The 27,291-nt window shown below is 47.0% G+C and overlaps 1 protein-coding gene across 1 annotated transcript in view; it reads left to right on the forward strand.

The window, feature by feature from the left end:
- Nucleotides 1–27,291, forward strand: part of LOC125946399 (uncharacterized) — a 176,959-nt gene that overhangs the window by 106,449 nt on the left and 43,219 nt on the right. Inside the window, exon 4 of the mRNA XM_049669461.1 lies at nucleotides 11,980–12,187. Coding sequence (XP_049525418.1) covers nucleotides 11,980–12,187 — 208 coding nt within the window. The remainder of the gene's footprint in view (nucleotides 1–11,979; nucleotides 12,188–27,291) is intronic.

Genomic DNA, 27,291 nt, shown 5'->3' on the forward strand with positions numbered 1-27,291 from the left:
GCAATTCGGACAGTCCCGTCTCTAGTCACCGCACAGATGATGTAATTTTAGGGGCCCTGTTGGGGCCGCATGTATACATAGACCACTTCTGTGTCATGTTTAATTTTTTCGTCAAGTGCCTCGGCCCTTGCTTTGCGTCTATGATGATGTCTACCTGCTAGCATGTGTTTGGGTAGGGGGCGCTCCAATAAGTGTCGCCTTATCTCGTCTGATAACCTTTTTCGGCCCACTGAGGTTGCAACGAGGGTGTTAACTCCCAGCCGTCCTAGGATGTATCAACCCGTCTCCGATCTGGAGAGACGTTCCCTTTGCGATGTTTTGTGTGCTTCTATAAGCTCGTCTAGCGTGTTGTAGACTCCTAGTTTGAACATTTTCTCAATGCTGGCATAATGTGGAAGGTCTAGGGCTGCCTTGTATGCCATGCGTATTACACTAGCAATTTTTGTCTTTTCGCAGAGGCGGAGATGGTAGTACGGGAAGGCATAGATGATGCGGTTTATCAGAAAAGCCTGAGTTAACCTGCATACGTCAGCTTCTCTCATACCTCTACGTTTTGTGGCTATCCTTTTTATGAGGCCAATGATCTGCTGGGCTGTGGCTGTCGGCATCTCCTGTCGTCGTCGTCACGGTAAAGCAAGCGGCTCGTGCTCGCGCTCGGCACGCGCTCGTGCATCTGCTCCGGCGTTCGTCGTCGTCGTCGTCGTCGTCGTCGTCGTCGTCTACAGCTGGCTGCGTTCCCGCTCATCATTCCAGCGTACAATGTCACTTCTCTTCTGTCGTCGTAATGGGAGGCCGCGTTTACGGGATTATGAGCCATTGCTTAAGGCAGTATGAGCCCATTAGCGGTGCATCACTGCATGCTTCGCACCTCCCCAGGTTTCACGTTAGTGGAGCTGCATTTCGCTCAATGGGTCATTTGAAACTTACGCATATTTTTTTTGTATGCGACGATTTAATGAGGCTATTAACCCTTTCTGGCCAGAATCTTTCGTTTGAAGTAACAAGTTTATGTTCTCTGCACATGAACAAGAAAGAAATTGAAAAGGAAAAAGAGGATACATTTCCCAAAGCAGTTAATTTTTGCTCATATATATCGAAACCGTCTGCCGCGAATACAGTACACTGCACAAAGCTGATGATCGAAGCTTCAAACTTTTGCATTTCAGTCACACGTGTCCGAAGAATGCGCGCAGATTATTCCAAGATAATCTCCGTGCCACCTAACGTGTGTTACATGCATTCGGCGGCAGGCACTGAAAATGAGACACGGGACCAGTCCAGGCATGCAGCATCTATGCGTGTAGACATTTGCGATGTTTCTGAAAGAACCGATTATCTGAAGCGCGAATTCTACGTTAACTATGCAAATATGGGTGATCTCGCTCTGATACGTTTTGTTATATTTTGATGGGTCGGGTATTCCCTTTAAAGCAATACGATTCCTATACAGAAACAGTTTGACCAAGAAAGGCTAATCTAGTTACAAATAACAAATATTAATACTGCACTCTATAATCCCGTTACAGATAAGTTCCACCAAGTTCGTGCAATATATATTTTTTCAAATACGTAACAAGATTAAAATTATCCGCTTAATGAAACTTATGTGAAGCGATAATACAAGCGGAAAATTATTTCAACTATGTTGCACTTATACCACGTTGAACGAGAATGAACCATGTTGAACGAGAACGAGAATGAGACTGTATATGAGGGGTTTGCGCTGTGCGGTTCTTACGGTCGTTAACGGTATGACTGATTATTTTTATAGGGAGTTTCAGTCACGCCAAATTGGCGTGCGGGAACGCTCCTAATTGTACTGTAAACTTATTATACCCGTCCCAAATACAGCAGGTGCAACGAGGAGAATTTCCGTGTTGTCGTAACAGCTGATGTGGAAATGTCACACGGCTGAACTGTGTACATTTAAGGAGCAACAGTGCGCAGTTATAAAACAACCGCAGTTTTTTTTTTTTCGTTTTCTTTTCGAACTAAATATATATAACACACCATGGTCTGAATCCTCGCGTACTACGACGCAGGATGCAGAAACCACACTTCGTAGTGCCTACTATCATTTGTGCGCAGAAATATTTGGGCTATAGTATTCACAGACGCACAAGGCCCAGGGCTGCTCGTAAGAGCTGAAGATGCCGGCCAACCGAGATCTGGGGCATATTATGGTCGAACACGTCCGGTTAATGGCAATTAGAAATCGTTAATGTCGTTAGAAAAAAAATGGTCTGTCGTTGTTCCTCTTTTTGTGTTTGGGGGTTTCGGCGTCGTCAGTCAGCAAGAGGCAAACATCACTTACGAACAAAAGAATGTGTGAATTAGACCTCTGTATATTTAGTAAGCGCTCGCTTTCTCTTTCTCATTTAATCACGTGGCCTGAGGCCACGTGATTAAATCCCGGCCGCGGCGGCCGCATTTAGATGGGGGCGAAATGCAAGAATACCCGTGTACCGTGCATTGATGTGCACGTTGAAGAACCCCAGGTGGTCAAAATTAATCCGGACTCCCCCACTACGACATGCATCATAATCACATCGTGGTTCCGGCATGTAATACCCCAGAATGTATTTCATTAATTTTCTGTCTTTCTCTTTCACAAGGTTCTGCGGAATTAGCGCCTTCACTATCCATTAAACAGAATGGCATCGTCGGTTTCACATTGAAGCTGAAAAGAAATTGACTGATGCTCTTCTCAGTGTAATTTCCTATGTGTCTAATTCTTGTATGTGGTTGTTGTATGTGCGCGTGGTTTGGTTGAAGTGCGTTTCTGCTGCCACTGTAGCATTCGTCAAGCTGCTACGCGCAGGCACAGTGGGACTTCCGCGAGTCTTCTTTTCTATGAGGAAAACATTCAAAAGCTGTTTCTTTCTTTGTCTCGTGTGTCCCGGAAGCTTTTCCATGTTGAGCGAGGAAGCCACCCTGCAGGAGATCCGGGAAGCAAATCGTTTTCGTTAGTGTCCCCTCTTTACGGCAGATGGCGCAACGCTCCTTCGATCGACTTGGCACGGCCTGTTGGCTGCTTTGTAGCGCGCTGTGCTCCAACGGCATTGTCGTTGGTACAATCTTTGGTTAGAAGGCGTGCGCTGAACGCATGCGCGCTAGAAACGACATGAACCCATAGTTGAAATTGAAATATCGCGCTTTGTCTACGCCTGTGAAACTTTGCAGAAGTATTTCGCAACGGACGTATACCGCCATTCTTCCTTACTCGATGAACACGTTTTGCATCGCACATTCGCATATAGTCTTCTCAGTGGTGACGATTATGGCCAGTAAATTAATCGCCCAGGGCAAGTTGCCCTGCACGTCAAATTAAGCCTGACGTTATGCGTAACTCCGACTTTACTGTTCATATACTCGGGGATGGTGGAAACGTTATTTCTACCGAGCCACTGTGCTGATAAAAATGAACTTCGATTACCTTGAAATATAAATCAAGCTATGACCTCTAATTAACCGAATTTACAGACTTACGATCTCTTATTTTTGTGCATTCAACAAACGTGAAAACCAACGAGCTTGAACTTTGTCGAATTGCATATGGTCAGCGCTGTACCTCTCTCGCATGACCAGGTGCGGAAATTTCATAAAGCTTCATGAGCTGCTCGATCTGCTCATGAAGACGGCATGCAGGAACCAATCCCGCTGTCAAGAACAAATGCAGCAGCGAAACTTCGAATGCTTGCAAATGATACCTTACATTGATTGTGGAACACACCTAGTTTCCAGCACACACGTCTACATCGATTGGGCCCCTATCTACAACTTTATCCTCCACCTGGACTACCCCGACCTGAGACAATGGTACTTTGCCGATTGTGGCTTGGAGTCGCATTTGCGAAGTCGTTTGCTTTCCGCATCGGATGGGAGGATAGTGCTACGTGTGACCACTGTGGTGACGAGGAAACCATCGAACACGTACTTTGTCATGGTATCCGAAACAGCGCACACAGGCAGTCACTCGCGACTACGCTTGCGCGTCTTGATGACCGGCCGCTTTCGGAGCAGACAGTTTTCGAACGCCGACCCATACAGTCGTCACACCACAAGACATTGAAGGCACTCTTGAAATTTTTACGTTCGAGTGGCTTATTGGAGAGACTGTAGTTTTCATGGACGTTCACAACCTTCCCTATCCTTCTTTTTAATTTTTTTTTTTTTACTGCTGTGCCTTTTCACTCCGCTGTTCTTTCCATCTTTCATTTCCTCTTACCCTTCCCCCAGGACAGAGTAGCAAACCAGAATCTTGTCCGGTTAACCTCCCTGCCTTTCCCATCCCGTTTATTTCTCTTGTGCACTTGTTATGGACACTATTAGGTTGGACTGATTGGACAACACATGCTTCGGCGTATATACATATATTATATGGTGCCGTTACGTCATCACTCATCACCCTCCTCTACTCTCCTGTACTTTGCTCTTCCCCTTTATTGCGGTGTGGAGTAGCTAGCCAGAGGCACGCTTCTTCGGCCAACCTCTCCGCTTTTCCTCTCATTAATCCTTCTGTATATCTCTATCACTCTAGTCGTTGAAGTTGTCGAGTATCAAACTTTGTGAGAATCGGAAAGTTTGTCTATTGAGTCTGTAGCTCTACAAACGTCTGCAGTGATAGCCGTGAGCAGCGTTCATAACGATGTAACCGCCGCGGAGGCTCACTGGCTATCGCGTCCGGCTGCTGAGCACGATGTTGCGGGTTCGATTCTCGGACGCCGCGGCCGCATTTCGACGGGGCTGGAATGCAGAAATGCTCGTGCGCTTAGACTTAGCTGCGCCTTAAAGAATTTCAGGAGACCAAAATTGATTCGGAGCCCTCTAGTGTGGCATCTCTCCTAGAGTGTTTGTTGCTTTGGGACGTTAAACTTGCGATAAACTTTCCATTTATTCGATGTACGAATAAATAAATCCTATAGCGGTTGGGGGGTGTTCCTTGTGCGTGGTGACAAGTGAGAATAAGGCGCCACAACCTTCCGGTCGCTTATTTTAAGGTGATAGCCTTAGGTGTTGGTGTTGGCGGTGCCCTTGGCGGTGACCTTGGCGAAACTGCGCCGTGACGAAAAATGTCCGACGCTGCAAAGAGTAGAAACATGTCTTAAGAATGCTCGGATTGACGTCCCATTTCTTAGGGAGATTCCTGTAGACAAACTAAATTAGTGGCTTTGAAAAGAAAAATTGGTACATTGCAGTCTGGGTGGAAATCGAACCAGGATGCGAGACAATCGCGCTTAATTCCCTGATACCACGGCTGCTCCACGGTTCTGGGTGTGCCAGTGCGTGCCTGATTGTACTACGTCACGGGGTCACAGAGACGTGCTCGTGCCACTGCTCGCGCGTTCATCTCGTCTTCCACAGCTGGATCCGATGCCGCTCATCATGCCAGCGTTCCCAAATTCTGCCCCTCCAGGCTCTGCGAAAGCGCTTACGGCACTGGCCCACTACCAGTAGGTACGGCGATTTCAGTGAGTTCTGTCGGGCGCTCCAATGGACGGCTGCCATAATTCCTCATAAACGTATCTTAATCGTGACAAAAAGTGTGTCAAATGTGCAATCAGGTTTTGGCCTTCACGTTTCACAAAAGTGTAACACTTGCGTAATTTTTTTTTCTCTCTCTTTAAGTTTGAAGACCTAATCGTTCTTCTGTGAGCCTCAGGTGTATAGTTGCCGATCGGTCACACTAACGAAGTCACCCATCAAATTGATCAACGTCTCTCTGCGCAAATTCTGTGCGTCAAACGCTGATCCCTTGGCGCAGTGTATAAAATGAAACGACGCATTTTGAGAATGTGGCAACTTGTATAAAGGTTATTATTACTCAAGGCCCATCGGCAGTTTCTGCTCAGCAACTCCGTGTGATCAGAAGAGCGACAGGGCTTTCAATTTATCGTGGCCAAGCTGTCTGTCGTTCCGTTGTTCGTCGCTGGCGTATTAAGAAACGCCATGTAGGGGGGAAATAAAGGTACCGTGTTCTCGAACTAGCTTGAACAGCGGTTATCAGATGTCTGGCGCGTATCCTATACACGTTGGTTATTTTCTTCGAGGCTGACTCTCAAGGCCTCGACGTGGTCAATTCGATAAACGCGCACTTTCCTTTCTTTCTTTCTTTCTTTCTTTCTTTCTTTCTTTCTTTCTTTCTTTCTTTCTTTCTTTCTTTCTTTCTTTCTTCTTTCTTTCTTTCTTTCTTTCTTTCTTTTGTTCGTGCGTGAACTGAGCTTAGGCATACTCAACTACATCAATCTGGAACTTCTCTCCTTTCGCGTATCTCACGGCCGCCGTAACGATTGGGCTGCTACATCACCTGAGTGGAAGTTTAGGTGGTGTGGTTAGAACTGTTCACGCTGGAGAGGACGTTGTGAATTGTACATAGAAGCGGCAATTGTCGTCCCGCCAAGGCCTTTTGGTTGTGTGTGCGCACGCAGACGAAGGGAAGGGTGCCTAGACGTATATACTTGCCTTCCGAGAAGATAATTGAGCCCCTGGCGTCTTGATGACTCCCGCTGCGGCAGAGGCACCCCGCGACTGGACCTGAGTGGCATGCAGACGTGCGTCTGTACCATATGTGATAGTGATGTGCGTCTCCGAGGGGGAAAAAATCATTGCGCAACCAGCAGGAGTGGCTTGTGAACGTTGAGTCCTGTTACCTCTGTTAACGCGCGCCTTTAGTATATGTGTGTAAACAGGAAGAAGAAGCGAAAGCCGAATCGGTCTGCGCAGACCATTTCCTCTGCGAAGCAAATAGGCCTGTGTATACGATTGCCATGAGGTGCAGACAGTGGCACATCCTGGAGGCGACGGCGATTACTCCTCCAAACAGGAGAAGCGAATAAGACGAAGGTTAATTCGGTCAAGACACTGAAATTAAACGGAAGGATGAGATGAAGATGCGAATGACGGAGTGTTAAGCTTGCAGATGAGCAGGCACATATGCACACGTTGTTCAAGCAAAGGGAGACGTGAATAAAACTCGTATTCTATATAACGTCTGGCAAAGGCACTTGCTGAGATGAATGCAAGGGCAAACGCTTGTGCATATATCCCTCGCAATATTATGTACATTTAGTTGCGCGATACCGTTGAGTAGAACGGTGGAAAGAATAAGACATAAAGGAAGATAAGGAGATTCATTGTGAAAAAAATAGGAAAGGCGCTCGCGTGAAGTAGCGTGTTCTTTCTTCGATGGCTTAATTTTCGCGATGTTTCTTTCCGCTAAGTCCATTACGTTGCATCTTGGCACATCAGGCCGTCTCGTCCGGTGTGCCCACGGTATGCAACATACAAGCATCCACGTTAGTACACGCCGCCGCTTACAGTGCATTTTGCTGTTGTCCAGCAGAATTTAGTAAGTTGCCACGTAAACTGAAGGCAGATTTGAGTACTGCCTTTGTGGCTGTAAAGTGCCTGCAGTCCCAGACAACATGACCTAAGTCATTGTGAACATTGCATAGACTATATAGTAATAAATAATAGTAATATATATATATATATATATATATATATATATCCTATGGCGATCGCGTCAATTGCAGTTAGCAGAGCTGGTGGTGCAATTATTCAACAAAGGCGTTATTATTCTTCCTCCTCCGCGACACTGACCTGAACTAGACACTTTGGTTGTATTCTACCGTGTGGTCATGTTCCTTGTGTACGTTGTAAGGTGTATAAAAAATGCATAGATCATTTTATACATCACCCTTGTCATCTGAAGGATATTGGGGGCGAGGAGTTACGAAGTCGCCATCTGTCGGAAGCGCCTCGCTTGCGTATAGTATGAGGGATAACGCGGCGCGCTCCTCGTAGGTTTGGCTGTCGGCGCTCAATAAACCACCACGCGGTCATTTCTGTAAGTACTCTCCAAGAGAGGGAAGTTTATTACTGTCAAAATAATAACGTTGGGTAAACATACAGCGCAAAATAGTTTACAGGCGCTATCTCTTTACCGAATACGTACAGTGAACGCCCATAGCGCGCAGTCGACGCGATGGAGTCCCCCGAACCAGCTTCTTGCGTGAATGGTAGGCAATCGCTGAGAGCTGTCTAAGTGAAATGGGTTCTTATAGTGGGCTGTCTGTATAATCAAATGGAGCATAAAAGAACGAAGCCTCAATGCAGCGATCGCACGGGTTAGCAGCGACCGACTGGATGTGCGTCTGCATGCATGTCCGCGCACAATGTTTCGCTTTCGCTGCAACCGTGCCGTGAGCTTTAGGCCGCGGCACATAAACAGTTGACAGTACAGAAGCAACTATTGTTGCGTGGACGCTATCAGAGCTGTTAAAAAATAATTTAATTATATATAGGGACTACGACGCCTACGGCGACTTGTATATATGTGCCGTCGCGATGATTCAATATTTTTTTTTTCTAAATTCATGGACGTTTCAATGTTACTATTTCTCAAGTTACGTCGCACTGTATGTTTGTCGGTCTTCTCAGCGATGAATTTCCCGGTGCTTCTTTTTGGTAATCCAGTACATTCATTGTTTGGTGCTAACCCAAGCATCAGCATATGCCATGCCATTTTTTAATGTGCTTCTTACGGTTCCCTTTTCATTCTGGTGAACTTGCCACAAGTATCTAGTATCAACAAGTTCATAGACCAAATCTTCATGACATTAACCGGGCAGCGCGCGCGGGCGAGCTTTTCAGTGCGTGCTTTCTGCCACTCACCGAACATCGCAGCCCCAACGCCGTATAGCAGAAATCTCCCGCGCGGAAGTGCTTGATACACTCCCGAGTTGTAGCCGATGGCTGCTTGCCGGTTCTAAGTTTCGCAATCGAAGGTACACGCAGCTTCTTGGCCTGCGACTATACGTGTGAATGCTGACACCGGGCTCCGCTGCGTACGGACGTGAGCAGCCTTGTCTACAGAACGCGGGAACGGCGGCTTCCGGGGCTCCGGAGAGCCCCGGAAGCGGCCGTTCCCGCGTTCTAGACCAGGCTGCTCACGTCTGTACGTCCGACGCTGCGGCACCGAGCAGTAGCCTACCATTTTGGACGGCTTCAAAGGCAGCCACCACCTATTATATCGTGCTCTCAAATGGTGTCTAGCAGACACCCGAGGCAGGGAAACATCCCCACTTAATCAGAACCGGAGTGCAGGTGGAACATTAAACTTTCGTTTTCAGCTCGCTTCTGCGCTTCCGCAGCAGACGACGCGGCCGCTGTGTCCACGTGATCCCTCATTCCACGTCACGCCGACGGTGGCGCCAGCTTTACTAGTGGTGGAGCTCGCCCCCAATAGAATTCCAAGGGCCAGGCGACCATCTCCAGCAACCATAAAAGAATCTCTCTCTCTCTCTATACATACATGGTTACCGACCAAGATATATATAAACTGTGTGCCTCGACGTGCACGCTTGCTTGCTACTCGTCTGACGACACGAATGTTACCTGCTGTTTCCTTTCTGACCACATTGGCCGCTTTCTTGGCTATGATTGGCTAGTTATCTGAAGCCCTTCCACAATTCTCGTTGCCGACTGCTGATGCATATTGAAAATCTGCAATTCGGACTCACGCCGAGTGATTTTCTCGCGCATATATATATATATATATATATATATATATATATATTCATTAATTTATAATTTCTTTAATTCAATTATTAAGTACAAGTAATTTTCCCTTATGTCGTCCTTGGTGTTATTGTTTGTTGGCTCATTATGATATGCTTATTAAAAATCGGGCCCCTCGGTTCCCTTTCTTCTCGTTCACTGCATAACGAGGGCTCGAATCCGGCAACAATGATGCCTTCAGGTAGCATATGTGGGTTTATTGACCAGTTGCCATCACCAGAAAAGATCACGTGCTCGTGACGCCTGCGGCAAAAAGGATGTTCCACATCCGCCCTATGGCTTGTGAGTGGTGGCGCTGGCTAACACTCCCAGGGTTAGTTCCAGTTGTAAAACATAAGTACCCCAGAAAGTGGACGGGAAAACGGTTCCGCGGTAGCTCAATGGTGAGAGCATCGCACGCGTAATGCGAAGACGTGGGTTCGTTCCCCACCTGCGAACAGCTGTTTTTTCATCCATTTTCATTAATTTATAATTTCTTTAATTCAATTATTAAGTACAAGTAATTTTCCCTTATGTCGTCCGTGGTGTTATTGTTTGTTGGCTCATTGTGATATATATATATATATATATATATATATATATATATATATATATATATATATATATATACTCGTCGTGCGCCGAGCATGGATGGATGATTCCTCGCACGCATCATCGCCTCTCCATGTCTTCGGCGATGTCTTATTTACTTCCCGTGGAGACAGCCGTGCGTGTGCATTCGGTCGGCCTTGTTCATGGCTCACACGACGCCTCCCGCCTCAGGAAAGAGGCACGCATGTTGGGGGGTATCTGGAAGAGATGATGACAGGTTGCGCAGACGGAAAAGGGGGCTACGTACCGCCGTGATTGCCGCCGCCTTTTGGTATGGCGTTTAAAGGAAACATATACACACTTTACAAAAAGCTACACGAAAGAGGAAAGCAGTCCACGTCGCAGTGCTCGTCCGCGTCTATAACAACGACGAGGAGGAGTCTACAGCGGTGAGAAATGCACCTACATAACGCCCTGAGAAGTCATCCGGCGAAGATTTGTTTCCTCCGTCAGCCCCGCCAGACAATGCCTACGGGCGCTTAAGCGCATGACCCCTCTTGAACGTCACGTGCGGGTAGTGACCACGCTTTTCAGCCTCGAAAGTGAAAACAACGGTGAAAAGAAAACGAAAATAATAATAAACGAGAATGAAGGAAACGCAGTGCGGGAGCCCGCGGTGTCTCTCGTGTGGCCAACGGAGCGTGGTTGATAATTAGATTTGAACGCGCTCGGTGACGAAAAGGCGGGAGCAAGAAGGTGTTGCTGAGGGTTTTTTTTTTTTTTTTTCTTTTTTTTTTTTTTTTTTTTTAGGAGAGGCTGTTGGCACGGTGGCCTCCTGCCGTCGGCGGTGCGTGTGCGCGCCCCCGTCCGTTAGCGGCGTTTTTTTGCGGAAGTGATCGCTCAAAGTCGCGGCCGGATACGGTACCGGAACGCCGTGTCCCGCCTCCCGGCAGCCTCGTAGTTGCGTAGCTGCTGCGAGAACCGGCCAGAACTGACCGCGCGGCGCTTCCCGTATTCGCAAAGAGAAAGTAAGAAAAGAAAAACGCCGTTCCAGTTCTCCCTTTTTGTTTCCCTGTTGCTTGCTTTATTTTTTTTTTTTTTTGCACTTGTTTTTTTCATTCCGCTTCGTGTCTCCTCCCGTCGTGTCCGTTTGTTCGGGCGCATGCGAGTCCTAGTTCACGCCCCTTACACATGCGCTGCCGCAGATTTGGCGTGAACACCGGCCCGAACATCGGCCCGAACATCGGCGTGAACATACTTGGCGCAGCTGGTTCTGTCTTGCTCAGACCTACGTTGCGGGAGCGAATAATATAATATTTAATGTGGGACTTGTACTCTACGCTAGCGAAAATATGCCCTTATATCGGCGATGAAGAAAAGAAAGCCTCACGTTGTTGTTGTTGTTGTTGTTGTTGTTGTTGTTGTTGTTGTTGTTGTTGTTGTTGTTGTTGTTGTTGTTGTTGTTGTTGTTTGTTGTTGTTGTTGTTGTTGTTGTTGTTGTTGTTGTGTGTTGTTGTTGTTGTTGTTGTTGTTGTTGTTGTTGTTGTTGTTGTTGTCGTCGTCGTTGTCGTTGTCGTCGTCGTCGTCGTTGTTAATGTTGTTGTCGTTGTCGTCGCCTGAAAGCATCACGTAGCTATATACTACATGGCCAGTCATTTTTTTACTCCTTACCCTCGATCGCATTGCTACATTCACGAAACCTCTACTGCCGTCAGACGTTAGTAACAGTTTTAATATTGTCTCTGCATTTTCTTCCAATACAGGGCGCGTAAACAACGGGCATAAATGTGTAGGCGTCGTAGTGCGCTATACAGTGCTGCCCCGAGTGTTTGTGAGACTAATTCTTTGTTTTTCATCTCTTTGCAGGCATACGAGTCGATGCTGGAAGCTAGGCAATATCGCGTGTGCCTGTGGATTACTTGTCAAGGAGCAGCTCGAGGAATTCCTGGGACGCATCCTTTGGACTTCGAACTTACTTCGATGTGCACGGCGGTCGACGAGGTGTCACCTTGCCCACTGGGACAGCAGCCACTGAATGCTGATGCCCAAGCTTCACTAGGCAAGTCTTTTCAAGGTGAGTGCGGACGCACATGAATCGTGCGATTTTTCGAACAGCTGGTATGTACAAATGACACTGTGGCCTTGTTTCCGTACCAGTGCATTCTGAAGTGTATACAGTGGCTCAACGAAAGATTTAGGCGCATACTGAAGATCAATAAGCAAGAAAGCAACGTAACGTCCTGTAGACGAGAAAACAATAACTTGCAATTCTCTAGGAGCGGTGTTCGTGCAGCAGGTCGACTTGATGATAACGATGAATATAGTGATGGAAGGGGGGGAGGGGTTTGGTGGTGGGTGGTGGTAGTTATGATGATGATGATGATGATGATGATGATGATGATGATGATGATGGAGTTGAAAACGATAATTGGAAGTAAGTTGAGCGTTGTTGCGAAAATTAGCTTGCAGGAGAACACAAAAACGAACCTCTGTATCATACCAGAAGATCTATAGCTCGAAATATACCGCAATGTATATTGGTAATGTCGACAACCCGTTTGAATTATTCTCATCACCGTCGTTGTCTCCGTTCTTACGCAATATATTCACCATCTTTGTCGATGTCTCACGTGACAGCTTTCTGTTTCTCTGGCCATAATTACGAACTTTTTTTCTCTCGGTATTTCTTGCACAGCTGCAAAGTCATCGTCGATGGGCACCTTGTTATTCCCCCAACACGTGCTACGTGTTTTGCAAGCAGCGGTAGCTCGTATTAACCCATGATTTGCTTGTAAGGTCATGGCATGGAAAGTATCGGGTTCTTGAAGTCCTGAATTCGATGGCTGCCGCGACCATGGTGCAGCATTTTCTTTGATTTTATTTCTTATTTGATGGTCAGTGGTCGGTAACTCAGTGTCGGGGAAGCATTACGAAGCAATGGTGAGGTAGAGGCGAGACTATACTCGAAATCTGCAGTACTTTGGCAGGTTCGTCACTCGGGGCTCAAACCGGGCTTGCCTTTCAACTATTAACATTCTCTGGTCAGTCGCACCACCAACCATGACTTTACCTCCGAGATCAATCATTGCTACTTATCTCGGGGGCGACGGTTTAAACGAAGGAGTTCTGAGGAAACTCTAAATGCAGAGCGTCGTGCCGTGTTCTCACTCTAAGGCACGGTGAAATCTTGTGTGGCTTTAGCAGCAGCCCCGTTCTCTACGAGCAGCTGTATCTTTCGCGAACTGTTTGCGCCCCTCGGGATTTCTAGGTTACGCGAGTCACGGGAACAAATGACTTCACTTTGTTTGTTGAGCTTTGAAGCATTCGTGAGCATCGGAAAATTAAGTGAGCAGTAAGAGTCCGCCTCATCACACCCTCACAAATGCATAAGTGATGCCACTGCCACGCCGAACCAATTGCTACATGAGACACGGCTTCAAACGCGCTTAAATGTCCCACCGAATGAAATTTCGCTAACACGGTGTTGCTTCTTATTCCCTATTCACTCAAGTATCTCGTTTCTGTTTCGTTAACGCACTTGTTTCCTCCACTGCGTGTTTCCGTCTCTCAAAGGACTGTATACAACTGTGCTGATTCACTTTCACTTCCATCGCGTTCTTATTCGTCTGCATTGGCCTTCTCGCTCAGCGTGAACTACTTTTGCGCGTGAACCTCTTCTCCGCTTCTTGCGTGTCTCGTAGGGGATACTTGATCTATCCTTTCCGGGACGTACGTTCTTTGCAGTGGCACCAGAGCACAACGTTCTTCATCCCTCAATGTCATTATCATTGCTGTCACCCTATACGTTTATGGCCAGCACAATTATCCGAGGCAACGATGCCAGTGCACACGAGCCGTTGCTGAAAACGTGTAATGGTTTAAGGGCGCGCTCACTTTTGTGGAAACCGCTTCTTTTTTTTTTTTTCTGTGCTAACGGAAATTCTCTTTTTGTACGAACGAGTATGAACGCCGTTCTCCTGCTGATCTCGTCACTGCAATGACACCTCCACGCCGTCGTGTCGACGCCCTTCACGTTATAGTGAATCGTAAATTGAGCTTTCTCCGGATGTGCCCTTGACACTCGCTTCTATCAGCAAGCTTGTAGGGAGTCCACTTTAGCGGTTGGTAACAGCACGGTCTTTCCGGCACTTCTCTTTGACGGCTACGCATGGATGCCTTTCGCCGAAGTAGACACAATGGCAGCGTCACGCCCGGAGAGAATCGAGCAAATCTCCAGGGGCAGTCCGCCACTTTTGTGATCAGCGAATATCGCCAGGGGAAAGTGCACTGGAAAGTCGATACACGTATAGAAGAGCGTGTATGTAAAGGTGTAATTCAAATTTGCTGTCTGCTGAACAAAGGAAGAGTTCACGCGGGCTCCCTGGTATGATGCATATATGACCACGCGCGCCGCAATTCGTGAACAGTACTCCGTATATATTGACCCTTTTCGCGGAGCAGTTTGTTTTAGAAAAACGAGATGGCGCTCACAGCGGCGCGCCATAACTCTCCTCAACGACCGCGCACGAATACGAAACCATTACCGCTTCTACCTTGCTTCTGTGCGATCAGCTGTCGGAAATGCAACTGAGTTTTCGCCAACACACTGTGCTCCAATCATGCTAGATTGAATCATGTGGATTGAAGACGTGTGCAGTAGTTGGCTGCAAAAATAGTGACTGGCATGTTAAGGAATAGAATGAATCTGTGTGGCCAAGTTCGCGGACCGCTGCTGCAACTGTCCGAACGTGTTACCGGAACTTCGTGATGTACGGCTTTCCTCGAGGATACAGAAATTTGCTCATCCGCCAGCCTTGTATCGCTAACCTTCAAAGAAAGGGCTTCATCCCCAGAACGTCGACAAGAGAGTACCACTCGTTAAACAATTACAAAGGGAGTAGCGCCGCTTCCTGTCATTGTAAGTTTCGCGCACGTTATCTATACACATCTGTCCCAAATGGCAGGAAAACTTACGCCCATTCTATCGCCGACGTATCACGAATAAGTGGATGGGCGCACACTTGAATATAGGCGCACTGTATACGCAACTAAATGACGGACTACACCTATGGCGCACGAATGGTCGAAGCTGAGTGTTTCGTGACGGTCCACAAGAGTAGGCGAGTTACTAGCTTCAATATATATTTGCTACAAGGTATTACAATGTACAAAACAGCTACGTTTCAAGAATTGTGCGCAGCAAGAACAAATATATCGTAACTGAGCACGCCCGCGAGCGATTAGGCAGAAAATGATCAGATAGTGGCCGCACCGAGGAACTTCACTGAGTCAGAAACTGACAAGCCACTGCTTCAAAATGCTTGCCGAATAAAGAACAAAGAGCAAAACGCACTAATCCTGACTAAATTCATGAGAGGAATGTTTGGATAGCTTGGAATACATATTTAGCCCCGCTTTTAGAACAAGCACCATATACTCAGCTTGCGCCATTTGGACATAGTTTAATCAGCTCCGAAAGCGCTTTTGCATGTTCTCTGAAGCTTTGATCAAAGGTTCGTGTCGTCCACTTAGTCACCGTCTACGATATCTCAGAAAACAGAAGTTTTCTAATCCGCGCCGGCATCATACACTTCCATTGTAAACAAGGAGGCAACGGAGGCAGTTGAGGCAAGCAATGGACGCGTGACCACGTGATCAAACATGGCAGCGCCCACGGGATCGCCGCGAAAAGGGTCAATACACGCACATTTAGGGGGGGGGGGGGGGGGAATAACGAACATATCTTTTTGTGCCAGTAGGGACATGGGGCCAAAAGCAGAGACAAAAGCATACAGTAAATATTCCCAAAATCGAAGTGTGCAAACAAAAAAAAGAGAGCGATAGAGAGAAACAAGCTTGTACAAAGGTTAGATTGAAATAAGGAACACATATCTCCGGATCAGCTCATAAAATAAATTATACCCATATGGAAAGAGAAAATCAGGTGTGCGTAGCATAAAATTATGACCACGGCTGTAGCTATTAACGTTACGGCTCTGACATGATTGCACGGTTCTGTGCATAGCCTGTGCAACTGCAAAATAATGGGCAGCCTAAAATGCCTTAATTTAATAATTAAAAAAGAAACCAGAAGGATGCTAAGTATCGATATGAGACAAATTAAACAGGGTGTTTCATTAACTTGGGCCAATTTTAAAAAAAAATATGCATATGCTACGTATAGCTGGATAGAGCTAAGGTAATGTTCTTTGCCGTCGCTTGCAGATACTCAGATTTCTTTACATTCCGCCTAATTAGATAATTACTCTGAATCGATTAATCAACTTCTCAAATATTGTAATTGATGAAAAAAGTGGCCTTGAGAAAATTGTAGAGTAGCATGAAAAATTCCGAATACAACTTTCTGTTGTTCAGTACGTGCTACATAAGAGTGCCTTTCCGAGCGTGTATAAAGGAACAGAGATCTCTTTTGCGTATACTATAGATCTTGCCACCTTGTTCACCATATACCATCGGAAACTGTGTGCAAGCGCTGCATGGCCTCGAACCAAACATGGCGTCAGGTATTCCTTTCATCAGCGCAGGCGCCCGACAAAGAAGGGAAAGAAAAGCCTTACGTCTTTTTTTCTCTCTCCAGCTCCAATTGCTGTACAGTCATCCACACTTGCGTCTTGGACGCACAGCAAGAGAGACAGCAGACTTCAGCGATTTTTTTCGACTCGTGACCTCATTTGCTGCGAGAGGAGCATTCATCCACAGTTTAAAAAAAAGAAAAAAAAAAAGAAAAGAAAAACCGCCATCGTATTTTTGCTTGCCTAGCTGCTTTGGCTGGTCGCAAGCATTGTCTCTCAAACCGACCAGCAACGCGCAGATGTCGATTTCTTTGCATCGCGACGCGTTGATTCATCGCTCTATATACGGAAATCTGGACCGACTGCATATACGTGCCTCCTGCGGGCTGTTATTGGGCTGGCGCTGATTTTTCGTGGCCTCTAAATGAATCCATTCAATAGGCCCGACTTCAATTTGGCCTATGGCTGTTTGACTTTGCCCTGATATCGAGGTGTGAACGAAAGGCGGCGTAGAAATTAAAGAAAGAAAAAGCACGGCTAGGAATGTTGGCGATATTTTATAAGGAATATTGCATATGCCTCCATTCCGGCGCGCAAGCGAGAAGTATGTGGCTGTAAAGGGATTTAACATATGTTCCACCTCAATAGTTCCACGCAATTTGTTTCGCCCATTCAAGGTAAAGTTCAACAAATTGAATATTTATTGAACGAGAGCATCACTGCTGATGGATATATGGTCTATATGCATTGAGGCGACTGGGGAGTAATATGCCGTCCATTGTATTATTTATTGGCCCTTCGCAGAACCAAATATTTATTTAGAAGTTGGTATAATACCTTGCATATCTTTGAAAATTTGTTAAATAAGAAAAGAAAGCCTTTTTCGGCACACTGTGTATACCATTCTTAATAACGAAGTATCGTTGGTGTATCTTGTTTCCCAATGAAATGTGCTTCTTCCGCTCACAATGAGCTGTGTTTCAGCGCGCATCCTTATACGTTTATGGAACCCTACCTCGCATAACAATAACGACATCTCAAGACCAGGCGTCCTGGCTGAAAAATTTAGAAGATCAGCTTCTGTCGCACTCTCCCTATATATAGCTACGTTTACACGAATGTGACAGTGAGGCGCATATCGCATCGCAATTATAGTGCATGGCGTTCATGTAAGCAGCGGTGATGCGCATAGGAAGTCGAATCGCATTAGCTCTCCGGTAAGGGGGTGGAAAGTCGCGTCACGCGGTACGCATTTATGCGCTCACGTGTCATATCGGGTGACGAGCAAACCACGTGAGATATAGCATGTCGGCGTGTTCTGTCTTCCAGTTAAGCGCGAAACTAACTCACCGGAAACAGTTTCCGGCATGTTTTTCGGATGAAGGGGTATGCGCCACGTGTGATATTGCGTATAGTGTTACCGTAATGCGCTAAGAAATGGGATCACTATTGTCGCATTTACTTATAGGCGGCTTCTATCTCTTTGTGTATATACCCCCTTGCCCATTCCCTATGTTGTATGTGTGGGGCAGCCAAAGAGAATCATACTTCTGGTTAGCCTGCTTGCCTTTCGATACATATTTTATATGTATATCTCCCTCTTGGGCTTGTCCTCCTTCGCTCGATACACCGGTCACTTCGTGATGACGCCTACCTCAACGCACACTGGCAGCTGCAACCCATTCGCATGCAGATACAAGTGAGCGACCGCTATAGACCAGCGCCGAAGAATGCTTCGCCATCACTCGATGCGCTTATAGACCGCATTCCCGATACAGTGATTTGTTCTTCGCAGCGAATCCCGCTCTCGCCACCCTCGAGTGACCTCTGCGAGATGAGCTTGTTACTCTATTTTAACGAGTACTAACGAGTAAGGTGACACATTTTCCAACTAGCTGCTTCTCCCTATAACTATCTTCTCATTATGGAAAACAATTTAACGCTCTATTTCGCTTGTATATATGTCATGCACGTACCGCGCTGAATGATCGCGTGATCATCGTATAAACAGTCCCGATCACTTGTAAATTGCATCAAAGAAATCATCCACTGCTTGTTAAAGGCCACCTCTGATGTAATGCCCCATGACTGTACTTGTCAGAAACAGTACACATCATGTGGTGATGCACTGACAGTAAAATTGAATTACACCGACGCTGCAGCTACAGCGCTTCTAGTGTCACGAGCATGTTACGAATAAACGGCCTGTCCATTCTCCACGGACAGGTAGCGCATTGCTTTACTAAATATTTATTTAGTTTTCAAATCCATGCAGCATGTGCATAAGAAATTAGATATGTTGTCTGCACTTCTATACCTCTTAATCTAGCGCGTCCTAGATTTCAATGGCGCGCGGAAATATGTGTTCTCGTTCTCAAAATTTCAAGAGCTGTTGTTTTGACAGCAATTTGTATGTTACGCCGACGTACGATAAGGTGCCTGTCCATTGCCTCTTGCACGCTAGTGCATTCCTTCTTGCATTAGAAAGAAGGCGAAGTATAATTAAGCCGGCATGTGCACCTTTGTTAATTTAATAAGCTGCATCCTATAATTCCAAGGAGCTCGAAGTTGTCCGTTCCTCCCGAGCATCTGAACAAGAAGCAGCGAACACACACAATGCATTGCAACCTGCAAGACGGGAAGAGTATACGCACGAGATACACCAAAGGTGCGCACCGCATCAGTTCTCTCTCTGTTGTGTGTGTGTGTGTGTGTGTGTGTGTGTGTGTGTGTGTGTGTGTGTGTGTGTGTGTGTGTGTGTGTGTGTGTGTGTGTGTGTGTGTGTGTGTGTGTGTGTGTGTGTGTGTGTGTGTGTGTGTGTGTGTGTGTGTGTGTGTGTGTGTGTGTGTGCGTGCGTGTGCGTGCGTGTGCGTGCGTGCGTGCGTGTGTGTGTGTGTGTGTGTGTGTGTGTGTGTGTGTGTGTGTGTGTGTGTGTGTGTGTGTGTGTGTGTGTGTGTGTGTGTGTGTGTGTGTGTGCGCGTGCACCTATATGGGACAGCCTGAGTGCGTGACTCGACTTCGCTGGCCTCCCAAGCCAAGCAGGTATAGTCGATTCCCGATACCTACACGCCGTGGCGGCATGGTGTCCGACGAAAGAAATAGTTTCCCCCGCGCCGACGTCATCGTCGTCGTTCAGTCGGCGCGGCCGAAAAGATTTACCGCCATTCTCGAGACGGCGCGCGCTTGCGCGGCCCGCGCGTCGGACAAACGAGCGTAACTCATCGCAAAACGTCAGAGACAATGCGTCGCCCCGAGAGACACACGGCCGCCGAAGGGCGAAAGCAAAACAACGCCGACAAACGCCGTCTCTGCCGCCGCGTTCGACACGTGCGTCAGTATGCGGCCTCCAGAGGCCGCTAATAGAGCGGCGTTATTGGTCTTTGTATGTTTTTTTTTAGGCTCGGCTCGGAAGGGGCGAGCAAAAGGCGGAGGAGTGAATGTGCGCCTGTGTATACGAGCTATTATGCAGTCAGCGGCAGATATACTGTCGGCCCGGCGCCACCCTATATGCACTGATAGAATGGTCGGCCGATTCTATCTGCGTTCGCGCCGTCGCGGCCGGGCATCGCTGCGTGGCTGTCTGAGGACGGACGAGCGCGCGCGCCGTATACGAATTTGAGTTAGTGTGACGGCGCTCTTTGGAAGGGACGCCTATAGCCCGTTCCCGTGCACGCCTGAGCACTTGCCAAGCGGGCCCCCGATGGAAATACGGCTCCGGTATTGTCTTCCTTCGGCCCCGACAGTTCTCTTTTATTTCCTCTTCTGTTATTTCTCTGTTTCCTCCGGGCCAGGTATAATAAGTCCAAAAGAGTCGGAAAACACGAGCGTGTAAGCCGAAGTTATTGGCTGGAACAAGAACATCCCCGGCAGCCCGCACCAGAGGGCTTGCAGAGACGTGGTTTCGTGTATTTGGTGCAGTATATAGACTTATTTATGTGATGGCGGTCGTGTTGGTGCATATATACTACGCGTTCCTCGCGCGTTTCCCTAACAAACGAGCCCGTGGTGCGCCGGTCAGATAAGCTGCGACGTAACTTTGTTTTCACTGTGTAGCGTGTTACCGTCGTCGACACTGTGGTTAGTATATACAAGAAGAAGGTCTGGAAAAAGAAGAGACTTAGAGGAAGAGAACCCTGGTGCTCTTTCCCTACTGAGAGTACCCTGAGGACACTGATAGTAACCTGGTACTCTCAGCAAACTTCGGTTTGCAGATGACATTGTCCTATTCAGCAACAATGGGGACGAATTACAACGAATGATTGTGGACCTTAACCGAGAAAGTGCAAGAGTGGGGTTGAAGAAGACAAAGATAATGTTCAATAGCCTGGCAAGGGAACAAGAATTCAGGATCGCCAGTGAGCCTCTAAAGTCCGTAAAAGAGTAAGTTTATTCTAGGTCAATTACTCACAGCCGACCCTGATCATGAGAAGAAAATTTACAGAATAATAAAATTGGGTTGGAGTCCATACGGAAGGCATTACCAAATCCTGACTTGGAGCGCACCGCTGTCGTTGAAAAGAAAAGTGTGCAATCATTGCATTCTACCGGTGCTAACATATAGGGCAGAAACTTGGAGGTTAACAAAGAAGCTCGAGAACACGTTAAGGACCGCACAAAGAGCGATGGAACGAAAAATGTTCGGCCTAACGTTAAGAGAAAGGAAGATAGCTTGGTGGGGATCAGAGAGCAAACGGGGATAGCCGATATTCTAATTGACATTAAGAGAAAAAAAATGGAGCTGGGCGGACCATGTAATGCTTAGGATGGATAACCGGTGGATCATTAGAGTTAAAGAATGAATACCGAGAGAAAGCGCAGTCGAGGACGGCAGAAAACTAGGTGGGGTGATGAAGTTATGAAATTTTCAGGCGCAAGTTGGAATCGCTATAGCGCAAGACAGGGGTAATTGGAGATCGCATATGGAGAGGCCTTCGTCCTGCAGTGGACATAAATATCTATAGGTGACTGCTGATGATGATGATTCTGGTGCTGCACCTCTATGTTAAAGCGTTCGAACAAATTAAAGTGCGCTAAAGCGCAGCATGCATCGATGTGGAGCCAGCAGTTTTCTGGTTCGCACTTTCGATGCGAACCGGTCAGCATGCTTTTGTGCGCATTATCCCAAGTGATGGTCGCTATAAAGGAGCTGGGAGACCGTACGCATGTTCGTCACCATTTCGTGCAATTCTTCTGGGTGATGCGATACACACTTTCTGGAGGGCACTATATGGGGTTTGGTGCGCAGTGTGCGTGGCATCACACTGTGGTGACTGATGCGCAACCGAGGCTTATTATAAGGTTGGAGCGGGCGATATGTCGCATATTGAGGGTCTTAAATTTGTTGGCCGTACATGTCGCACCGCCTTGTGGTTTTGCTAGATGAGTCGGGTAATGTGGCGTATACGGTGTGGAGAAATACCGGGCCGAAACGAGATTCTCAGTCAGAATCAATGCAGCGCGCTATGCAAGCACAGATTGGCCAACAGCAAATATATCGCGCGCCCCCGCTCGATTACAGTCACTCATCTCTCTCACCCACTGATACCCTACCTCATCCAGTCATTGGCCGTTTGGTTTAACTATTCGCTCGTATTTGAAATTGCTCCCATTGAAGTCAGTCATCAGAGTCTGCAAACATTAGCTTCTTTAGCTGTATATGTATACAAATTACCCTGCGGTATTCACAAAGGGACGTCGGCTTGTGACAGTTTCGGCAGGCGGCTCCTAATGGCGCCGCTCCTCAGTGGCTCCAAATATACGAGCAGCACTTGCTTGAGAAACGCACCTTCATGCCGCCATGCAGTTCATTCGAGTCGACGGCTATAGATCAAGTGGTTAGGAAATTGGAGGAAAGTTCTAGAATACGGATTGAGTTGACCATGGAGTCGTCACAGCGGTTCCTGGCCTGGTTGAATGCGAAATATGTGCGTGTACCGAGCTTTAGAGGCACTTAAGGAACCCCAGGTGGCAATAATTAATCTGCAACCATGTATATATATATATATATATATATATATATATATATACGCTGCCGCGTCGCGTACATCCCCTGAGTCGCATTGGGACGTTAAACTCCATCAGTCACCGTTTGCACCCCCCTATAAAAGAGCTCGCTTCGCCAGTTCGGGCAGCATGGTAAATAATTGTCTGTGCTCATATTCGAGCGAACAACGCTATGCGCAGTCCAACCAAACCACTCCTTAGAACCGCTCGGCACAATGGGCTCATCATGTATACACGAACCTTCACGAACCACCGAGGCAAACGATGCGCCACCATGCCCTAAAGCGGTTTCACGCCAGGACGAATGATCGCCTGTCTTTCGCGCGCGCACAATATATCTATATATACACACACATCCGCCCGATACCGAAAGATCGTCTTTCCTCTTTTCCCGCCTCCATTAAAAGGGTTTTCTCGAAAGGGAGCCTGAACGTGAACTTCCCTTGCATGGCTTTGATGAAGGCTTGCGATATCTCGTCTCGTCGCTATACGCAGCACCAGTATGCTGCCTTGCACAGCTTCACGCTCACGCCTCTGTCATTTCAATGCAGCACGCTCACCTTCTTGTTTTTTTTTTTTATTATTGCTTTGTTTTCTTTTATTTTGATCTTGCTTCCATTCAAGTGCACCGCCGCATCGAGGACGCCGAAAACGCCCCGGGCTTCTTATACTGTATACGCCGGCATTCATCGAGAAACTTTCCCGCGGAAAACTTTTCTTAAGCGTGCAGGGCGTTTATCTGCGCAAAGTTTCGTGCAGCTTGTGTGGCATGTATGCAATGGTGCAACGGTGCCAAAGCACGAAATAAGCTTCTCGTTCTGTAAGTATACTTCAGGCGCACGTCCAAGTCCCGACGTCTGAGCACGAAAAATCTGCTAGTGTGTATAATACTCATGCGTTGCTTAATGTGCCAATCGATCTGCCCTGCGATTTACGCAAGTGATTGTACTTTTTTTTTGTTGCGAACGTAAAAAAATGGTACTCGCAGAGATTAAATATTAAAAGGCGTGTGATATTGACTGATCGAATTCAATGTCCTAAAGCGGCATGGGGGCTTTGAGACACGCCTTAATTATGTCCACTTGTTTTCTTCAACGCCTATATACCAATGCTTTGCGTATACTATAGGAAATGCTTTATACACATTTGAATGACCAAACTTCGTTTTTACAACCGCGTCACACTAAGTCCACCTTTTTCATGCCCTGTTTCTTTCTCTCGTTTTTTTCTTTATTTCGCCCACCTTCTGTCTCTCCTATGGCCTTTCAATCCGTCAGCCTCTTCCATTTGATGAGTATATATCATGTAGCCGACGCGCGCGATTAAACACACGCCCTTTGAAATCTCCGCGTTGCGTCAGAAAGTTTTCTCTCTCTTTCTCTGAATGATCTGTACACCAGCATGTTTTACATTTCGAACCCATCGAAATACGGCTATACCGCTGCCGGTACTCGAACCCGCGGCCTTCTGCCAAGTTGCGTGACGTTGGGAGACGTTCTGCCAATTTGTAAATTACAAGTTGGGAGAACTAATCGCTACTCTAAGTTGACGTCTTTGATCCCTGCGGTAACATCTGCAGGAGGTAACAAAATAGCAGAAGCATACTCGTCAATATAATGCCGAAGTTCAGCGGCGCTAGAGAAACACCGCGTCCGTTATACATCGCATAATCGAATTAACGTTCACACAGCGAATAAATGCGCAGAGTTGGATAATGTTAAGTAGTTATGCACATATTAAAATATTTAGCACCATGAGATTGACAAGCAGCAGCATTACCGGCAGTATATACAACGCGCAGTTTCGCTGCTTCTGGCCTCTTACGGTTGTGCATGTTCTTATCTTACGGACAACGCCATTGGTTATCGCACGGTAGAAGCACTAAACTCAAACACCCTACGGTGGGGGGCTGGAGGGAGAGGTAGAAAGATAAGATAGTAGAGATAGATAGATAGCAGGCACACGATCACGGCTGTTCACGGTCGCAGCACATGATCACATTTGAGACCAACTAAGTCTAAAGCCGTTTGTGCAGGTTAGTTATCATTAACAATTGCAGCAATGCCTACGTTGCGCTCTATACTGCGATGTCTTATGAATCTGGCATTCCAATATGGTAATTCTGAAAATGGTCTGCCATGAACGCAAGCTACCGTTGTTTGTAAGATATTACCCATTACAGAATATGAAGCTCAAATTTTGACGACGATGATGATGATTTATATGCACCCCCTCTGAAACGGGGCGATCACAAATAGTCACCTAGCCTGCCTTAGTTAATCTGGTATTCTGTACATGCTTTTCAATCTAGCTTTTTTTGGATATACATCTCCTTAATCTTTTTTCTCTGCCTCAAAAGTTATCTACCTTGTACCGCTGCCTGTAACGGATCCTGTTGTATTAATCTCTTCCTTGATTTCTTTCCCACCAATATTCTAAACGTATTCTGCTTATCTCGACTGCTGACAGGTTGATGATGCTTCCGTCAACTTTAAACCCAAGCGCTTCTGGAAGGTGTACGTTACCTACTGGTCTCACTGGGTGAATACCTTGGCATACGGTTATGATGTGCTGAGTGGCCTCCGAATTATTGCTGCAGCACAGCAGCTCAGGGCTGTCCAGAGAGCCACGAGATCGCCGAGAGTCTCAACCTCCCGGCTCTATCGTGGGTGCGGCCCGCAGACGATGCCCCCTGACGGGGGAACTCAGTCGTCTTCTCAGGACAAAATAAAAGTTCTTTGTCTGTCTGCTGCAGCAGACACATGCCTTATGCCATGTGTCCTTGAATGTTAAGTGTCGACTTTGGCGCCAAGCAGTGGCGCCGATGGGCGTCACTGAGTGGTGTTATAGAGGGAGCTCTCTCTTTTTTTCTTTCTTTTTAAGCTGCGCACCAAGTTCTTTAATAATTGCCTGTGGCAGATAGCACAATTCTTACCCTTGATCTAAGTTACTGGATTAGGCGGCCATTACTTCTAGGAGAAATCAAGATGCTTACTTGAATATAAGACAACTATGGTAATTAACGTTGTAATTAATTACTTTACGGCACATATTTTCATCTACGAATTGCAGCTAGTGAATACGCAAGGCATATCGACATTGAACAAATTCTGAGGATGGCACTGGCTTCAAGATATGCAGCGGCAGACCTGCGTTAAAATATGCACGGTTGTTCCACTTATTTTTTCTAAGAAAACGCTGTTTTATGCATTACAGCACAAAAGTAACTGGAATGCCAATGCATTTCGTCGGACACATTGAAAATTAATATCTCTAAGCTGGCGTAGACTTGAGAATTCGTTCTAAGTCGGTGTGTTTTGCCTACTCACTAGCTACAATTTGTAGATTGAAATATGTGCTGTAAAGTAAATTATTTAAAACGTTAATTAACGCAATTATAATAATTGTGGTATTAAGCATTTTGATTTCTCGTAGAAGTAATGACCGTCTCATCGAGTAATTTACATCAAAGATTAGAATTGTGCTACGTGCCACAGGCAAGTTTTAAAAGATTTGGTGCAGCCAAAATTAAGAAGAGCCTGTACACAGAAGAGGCATTTTCATGAATTTTAGCTTCTTTATTTCTTTGTTTAGCACGAGGATCTTGGGAAAGCTCTCGTGCTGAGTTTACGTTGACTTATGAATGTAACGTAATCATTTACTCTAATAATTAGACACTGACTTTCTCGGTAAAGGGCTTCACATCACCCGTGACGTCGCAGACAGCCTTGAGAATGCGAATGTGGCTCCACCACTCGTCTTTCGCTTTAACACTTTTTCCTTCAACATTAGGCATGCACTTTTGGTTAAAGCTTTCTATTTGCTGTTTTTAAACTACGATGTATGTCCGCTATACCGAACTCACAATTTTCTTTGGTGCCCCGTTCGAAATAATTGAAGATGCCGTTCCGCCAGCAGGACCGCTCTCCTTGACCTCCCTCCCCTAAATGCCTTGGCGAAACGTGACCGGAGCGTTCCGACGAGCCGTTGCTCCGTGAGTCGCCGTCCCCACTGACACGACATCTGTCACGTGCCTCGGTTGCCACGCGCGTCCACCACTCACCTGCTCTGCACGCGAGAGGGGGTCAGGTGGACCTACCGAAAGCAGTGACCATTCACAGGGCGGCGGTGCACTCGCTCCCCCTCCCAGCAGTTCGCGGCAGCAGATGCATCACTATAGCCCGTCACTGTGGCCACCAGTGATGGTTCTCGGCGGGGCTAGCACAGAAGTCCGTCCACCGCTTCCTAATGGACAGCGCCAAGCAACCGTGAAACGGCGTGGCTCAGAAGTGTGGGGAGGGAGGTTACCATAGGTTGGGGGGAGGTAAAGGGGGGGGGGGGGGGGGTTGTCGGTGAGGCTGCCGGGAAAAGAGACGGCCATACACATTGGCTTCCCGCGCAGTGCCCAGTCGTCACATTCTCGCTGGGCAGGCACTGTGGGCAAATGGATTTTTTTTTTTTTTTTTTTTTGGACAGCGGGGTCCGTTGGCGGAAGCGTCCGACCGGAGCGGGGCCAGAGAAGGAGGCGGTGGGGGACGCTTTTGTGGAGTGGAGGGCAGCGATAGAGCGCAGAGGCTGTTGTGTCTCGTCTTTTCGGGGCTGTCCCGAGTCGTTGGACATGCGGGGCCTCGTTGGGCGGACC

Source organism: Dermacentor silvarum, chromosome 6 (assembly GCF_013339745.2).
Source record: "Dermacentor silvarum isolate Dsil-2018 chromosome 6, BIME_Dsil_1.4, whole genome shotgun sequence".
NCBI classification, from domain to species: domain Eukaryota; kingdom Metazoa; phylum Arthropoda; class Arachnida; order Ixodida; family Ixodidae; genus Dermacentor; species Dermacentor silvarum.